At 37.1% G+C, this 6727-nt stretch overlaps 1 protein-coding gene across 1 annotated transcript; it reads left to right on the top strand.

Annotated features, from left to right (window-relative positions):
- The first annotated feature begins 4397 nt into the window (after positions 1-4397).
- Positions 4398-6449, top strand: LOC131607773 (7-deoxyloganetin glucosyltransferase-like). The gene is made up of 2 exons (XM_058879734.1): positions 4398-5132; positions 5336-6449. The coding sequence occupies exons 1-2, from the start codon at positions 4607-4609 to the stop codon at positions 6265-6267; spliced, it is 1458 nt and encodes a 485-aa protein (XP_058735717.1). The 5' UTR covers positions 4398-4606; the 3' UTR covers positions 6268-6449.
- Positions 6450-6727: the final 278 nt, after the last annotated feature.

The following is a 6727-nucleotide window of genomic DNA, read 5'->3' on the forward strand; positions in this document are numbered from 1 at the left end:
CATGTATAATGAGTGGAGAATCTGTGGCAGAGCATGTGGTGGATGACGCAGAGAAGTAGTAGAGGCCTTGAGACTCACATCCGACGCCAATCGTCTTCCCCGAACTCCGATCCTGCAAAGTAACATCACTATTAGTAAAGGTGATAGAACAATTAAGGGCACGAGTTAAACGACTGACTGACAGTAAGTTAAACAGACAATTAGGTACATATAGAACAGAAGTAACAGAGAGAGATGGTAGGATTTGAACAGTACCAATCCCTTGGGATTGGGTTTTAGAACCATTTGCGGCGGTTATACTAGGTAAGAAACCAGAGGTAGAGATGGAAGAGAAAAAACCTTTATTACCGGTAACATGATCAGACGCACCAGAATCGAGGACCCAAGGACCAAGCGGAGATGATTGAGAGAGGCAAACAGATGAATTACCAATGTGTGCAACCGAAGCCGTGGAACCAGAGTTCTGATTAGTCTTACACCACCTGAGAAAATCGTCGTAGCTTGGCGTAGGATTTTGAAGTGAAGGTGAAGTCTGCATAGTATCGGGATAATCAATTTGAGCTGCATTTACCTGACGTGGAAGTCTGCCATGCAGCTTCCAGCAACGGTCGATAGTATGCCCAAGCCGATTACAATGGTCACACTTGGGACGAGGTTTGGAGTTAGATGACCCTCCTCGAAGGCGATTGTGATTGTTTCCAAGAGATGCAAGGGCAGCAGTGTCACCTGGTGTTGGAGCAGCAATAGATGGAGAAGAAACCGGACCAAACTCATGAGGTGTAGCCAAGCGCAACAGTTGTTCACTAACTGTATCATAGCTAGGAACAATAGTACCTGATAAAATCTGGTTACGAACGGATTCGAGTTCTGATGGTAGTCCTTTAAGTGCCATGACCATGAAATATTTACTCTGCTGTTCGGCATGAGCTGTTGCATCTTTTGCGTAAGGCATGAGGGTTTCATAACTGGCTTTCAAGGCATCAAGCTTACTCAGATAAGCTTGCACATCCATATTTTCCAAGGTCAGTGTGTTGAGTTTGTGGATGACACTGTATAGAGAGTGAACGTCGTTGGAAAAGACTTTCTTGGCCTTTTCCCATACCTCATAACAAGTGGAGTAGGCTTGGTACTGAGCTTGGAGGTTAGGTGCTATGGAAAACCACAACACAGTACATAGAGAGGCATCAGTTTTCTTCCATTTAGCGAGTTTGTCGGTTGCAACGGCAAACAATTTTGTGGTTAGGTGCTCTTCAAATCCCTGACCGTGAAACCACATATCGACAGCACGAGCCCATATGTTATAGTTTGCTGATCCGGTTAGTTTTTCACATGGGATTAGCGGAACTTTAGAAAACGAGTCTCCCATAACTTCAAGTTAACAAGAACGGGGCTGTTTGTACTGGAGGGTAGATTTTTGCGAGTCGGAAGAATAAACCGAGAGCGGATCTGCGATCAGAGAACAAAACTGAGCAAAAAAAATTATTTTTTTTTATGAACAGTACCGCGCCGGTGAACAGTAACGGTCGATGAACAGTGTCGCGCCGATAAACAGTGCCGGCGATGAACAGTACACACGATGAACAGTACTGCGCCGGTGAACAGTGCGCGCGATGAACAGTACCAAAAAAAGTCGCCGAAATAAAAAAAAAGACAAACCGGAGTGATGACACAGTTTGCAGAAGGAAATTTCTCACCGGAAGACAGTAGGTCAACCGGGTAAAACACGGCAAAGAATTTCCTCTTAGTAGGCTCTAGATACCATGTTAAGATACGAAAGACTAAGAGGCATTTGAATAAACCGTGTGTCTTGTAAAGCACTACGGAGACTTTATTATATATAGAGATTACAACTAATTACATAATATAGTCGATGTGGGACTATTCTATATACAAATATTCTTAACACTATATTTACAAATATCAACAGTTCTTCTCATCATTTTCATTTCTACAATATACTTTAATCTTAACTGATGGAAGTGGTTCCCACCATGTGCCAAAAATTGAAAGAAGACACTTCTATTTCCTAGGTAAATCCCGCAATTTTGGAAATTTTTTATATCTTTCCTCGATAAGGTAGTATCTAAAGGGTTTTTCTTGATGTGGGTCCTTTTTTAATTAAGGTGTATTGATCCCTGAGGAAGATAAAAGGATTTTCACAAAGTAGGGTGAGTGTGCTATTCCTTTTTATGCGTGCATTTTTTTATTCTAGGTCTTAACTTTCCCTTCAACAATTTCAAAATAAAGGTTTTGAACTATCTGATGATTACCCCTTTACAACTGAACCCTGTGAGTTATGCCTCTATCTAACTCTTCCACTACTTGTGTGAGTATCATGGAGGAAAGCCATTTTTGTCACTTTTCTTCCACCTTTTTAGGATACAATATAGTTCAAGGAATCATGCGCAAGGCTAGAACTTAATTAAGTTGGCATATATTAATTACTCGTTATTTGGAAGCATATTCTAATGGCATGAAGCATTTCGAAGACCGGTTATTTTTTGTTACTCCCTTTAATGAGGAGGCTCATATGCAAGTCTATTCCATAAGAACTGGAACAAAAAACTTGTATATGGGTTTGTGTCATAAGTTTTGGAACCAAGGCCACTTTTTGATGGGGAATTGATCATATGTCTAAAAGAAAAATGGCATGTTCCAAGAGGAGCATTACCTGAAGAAACGATTAATTTCATTCTTCAAAGAGTTGGGTTACATCGCGGGCGTTTCCCCTCAGGATAAAGCCTTAAATAAACGTTTGAAGCAGCTCATTGACACCTGCTTGTTGATGGACGCCAACACCAAGGAGAAGAGGAAAGCTATCTTCGGTGAGCTCGCGGTGCCTCTATTCCCTGCTATCAATTATTTTTACTTGCAATTTTTGATATTTTGATAATTGTCATATACATATTTGATGAAGTGTGAGAATATAATTCATCAAATGAGGAAGGGAATTTGAGTTGGGTCAAAAAGTATTGGTCCTTCGAACGCTCTGGTGCCAGTCACTCTCTTGCCCTAGTCGGGATTATAAGAAAGGTAACCTGATCTTCTCATCCATAATTTTTGCGGTCGCGAAAAGGAAATTCCCCAGGGCTGCCCCTAATGTCGAAATTCTTGGTGATGCTCGAGGGGTGTCGCGGACCCTTGTCTTCTTGATGCGGTAGGGACCTCTTACTCCAAAAGAGCACTTGGCGTCTACTTCGGTAGAAGATTGTTTTTATCTTGTCAGTGTGACCAACAAAGCTTTTGAGAAAGAGTTGTCGACCTTAGCGTATTACACCTGACGAGCTTCTTTCGTTTTGGCTATTGGAGGGGCCAGTTAAAGGGACGTTCTTTTAGCTAATCAACATCTTAAAGAGAGACAATTGTTGCAAGACAATATCGTGATCTAACGCTTCATTGTGATACATACTTGGAAGAATTATAAAAAGCTTTAGTTTCTCTTACTGAAATTGGTGACACTTTGAGCTCTTTTAATCTTCCCGGTTCTCCAGTTGACTAGGTAAAGTTACTAGCAAAATAAGTGTCAAAGAAAGATAAAGCTCTGGCTTCTGCTCAAGTATTGCTCTCTGACACAAAGGCACCTCTCTCAACCGTTCAGAGGATCTCGAAAATTTGCATCTTGAGAATGTCTCTTTGGTCCAAAAACTAGATGAAGCGTCCAACACTAGTCTTATAACTGTTTGAGAATGTTTTATTGCAAGTATGACATTTTTATTCTCGATATTATCAAATTTAATTTTTTTAATAAATTAAAATTGTTTTTTATCAGTTGCCAAGTCAATCGATTAAAACCTTAAAAACCTTAATAATCCAAAATTTACATAAATATAAAATTTATATCGTATCGAATGAAAAATCTCCCCCGAGGAACTTATTAAATTTTGTAAAGTATTTTAATTATATCAATGTATTTTTTTGTTTTCATATCAATTACTTATTTAACCAATGTGATATTTTTTTAAAAAAATGTTTAACTTTTACAGTGTGTTTAGTTAATTAAATATTATCAATTGTAAAAAAAGTGTCTTCAACAGTGGTTCTTTAATACATTGCTCTAGCATGGCACAATTCAAAAACTAATTTTTTACTATTGGAGAGAGGAGTTCTTTCTTCCGTTGGGGCTATGGTTGCATTAGGATGCAACCGTGCTTTGATGAAAAGTAACAATAAAATATTCTTTTTTAATAGTGGGTAGTTATATATGAGTTAAAATTATGGGGTTCAAAATAATTTTTCAGAGTTGCACTATTAAAATAAAAATTGAATGAGTTACTTTAAAATGATATGGCTTAATGGATAAGAAAAACACAAAATTAAATTGTCCCATTGGAGATGCTCATTAAGAGTTTGAACACTAAACCTGTACACATATCAGCACTATTGTTGCCTTGTGTTGCTCATGGAAAAACATACTCCTGTATAACTAATATTATTTATAATCAACTATGCCTTGTTAAATGCATGAAAAAACTAAAATAATATTTAGAAATATGCCACTACACCAACCATCCATTATATCTATGAATAGATCGAAATCTCACAAAAGTGAGATTTCACATTGACTTTCTTGTTCTTTCTTTCTTTCTAGTTGTTTTACAAATCAGAGATGAATAATTCTGCAGAGAAAAAGCCACATGCTATCTTGATTCCATCTCCAGCTCAAGGCCATATCAATCCATTATTCAAGCTAGCAAAACTGCTTCACCTTAAAGGCTTTCACATAACCTTTGTCAACACTGAGTACAACCACAAACGCTTGCTCAATTCAAGAGGTTCAAACGCCTTTGATGGTTTCACTGACTTCAACCTTGAGACAATTCCAGATGGTTTAACTCCAGTGGAAGGTGATGATGGTGATGTTACTCAAGACATTGTAGCAGTTACTGTTTCGTTAAGAAAGAATTTCCACCAATTCTTTGGTGAACTTCTTGCTAGACTTCATGAATCTGCCATTGCTGGTCTTATCCCACCTGTTACATGTTTAGTTTCTGATTGTTACATGCCATTTACCATACAAGCTGCTGAAGAACGTGCACTCCCAATCCTTCTCTTTTGTCCAACAAGTGCATGTAGCTTCTTATCTAATTTGCACTTTCGTACACTTGTTGAGAGAGGCTTAATACCACTCAAAGGTAACTATTTTCTGTCATTCTTATTATTTTCGTACTCTATTTTATTAAAAATTTAATTTTAGGAGTTACGCCTGTTGAACCTGTCACCATTATTGTGTTGCAGACGGTTTTAAAACTGTTGCAAAATTTTGTGCTGTGTGCTAACAAACTTTTATAATTATTACAAGCCGGTGCTAACAAACTTTTATAATTATTACAAGCAGATGAGAGTTATTGGACAAATGGATATTTAGACACTAAAGTAGATTGTATTCCAGGATTGCACAACTTTCGACTAAAGGATCTCCCGGGCTTTATCAGAACAACAAATCCAAATGATGTAATGTTAGAATTCTTTATCGAGGTGGCAGATAGTATTCATAGAGCATCTGCTATTGTTTTTAACACCTTTAATGAACTTGAGAGTGATGTGCTGCAAGTTCTCTATTCTATGCTCCCTTCTCTCTATACCATTGGACCATTACCTTCATTATTAAATCAAACTGGGCCTAATCACTTAGCTTCTTTAGGTTCCAATCTTTGGAAAGAAGATACCAAGTGTTTAGATTGGCTTGAATCAAAGGAACATGAATCTGTTGTTTATGTGAATTTTGGAAGCTTTACGGTTATGACTCCAGAGCAACTGTCGGAGTTTGCTTGGGGTTTGGCCAATAGCAAGAAGTCATTTTTGTGGATCATTAGGCCTGATCTTGTCATTGGTGGCTCGGTTGTATTGTCATCTGAGTTTGTCAAAGAAATTTTTGATAGAGGCCTGACTGCGAGCTGGTGTCCACAAGAGAAAGTGTTGAACCATCCTTCAATTGGTGGATTCTTGACTCATTGCGGATGGAACTCAACCACTGAAAGTATATGTGCAGGAGTGCCAATGTTGTGTTGGCCATTTTTTGCTGATCAGCCAACGAACAGTCGATTTATTTGCAATGAATGGGAAATTGGAGCTGAAATTGATACAAATGTGAAGAGAGATGAGGTGGAGAAGCTTGTCAATGAATTGATGGTGGGAGAGAAAGGGAGAGAGATGAAGAAAAAAGTCATGGAGTTGAAGAAGAAGGCAGAAGAGAACACTAGTCCAGGGGGTTGCTCGTACATGAACTTGGACAAAGTTATTAAGGATGTCTTGCTTAAAAAGTACTGAATATTTAAGAGTTTATTCTGGGAAATATGGTTACGTTATGCATTCATTGATATCCTCTTGAATTTGTTTTATTGTCAATAATAAATTATGCATAGTAATTTTAAAATGGTGAAGTACTAGAATGGGATATGAACATGTAATGGATCTACGTATTTGTTGTATTTATTTTTTTATTATTTAACTTTGAGTGAAATTTGTAGTTTTCTCCTACATCAATTTGTGTAATTATGTATTTTAATTTATTTATTATTTTATTTTTGATATTTTTTAAATTTTAATAGTGATGTTTTGTTGTGAACAGAACAATTTAACTCTCTACTCATATAGAGAGTTAAAGAGTTAAATTGTTCTGTTCACAACAATTTACTTTATAAAAAAAAACTCTCTACTCATATATTTTATAAAAAACGTTTACTTTTTTATTAACGTATAAGTGTAAATATTTCAATATTTTTTAAAA

Source organism: Vicia villosa, linkage group LG1 (genome assembly GCF_029867415.1).
Source record: "Vicia villosa cultivar HV-30 ecotype Madison, WI linkage group LG1, Vvil1.0, whole genome shotgun sequence".
In the NCBI taxonomy this organism is placed as follows: Eukaryota; Viridiplantae; Streptophyta; class Magnoliopsida; order Fabales; family Fabaceae; genus Vicia; species Vicia villosa.

Excerpts from the sequence above, each read along its gene's own strand:
- LOC131607773 (XM_058879734.1), top strand. The coding sequence starts at position 4,607 with ATGAATAATTCTGCAGAGAAAAAGCCACATGCTATCTTGATTCCATCT. Across the intron at positions 5,133-5,335 it reads AGGCTTAATACCACTCAAAG|ATGAGAGTTATTGGACAAAT; the intron begins GTAACTATTTTC and ends TATTACAAGCAG.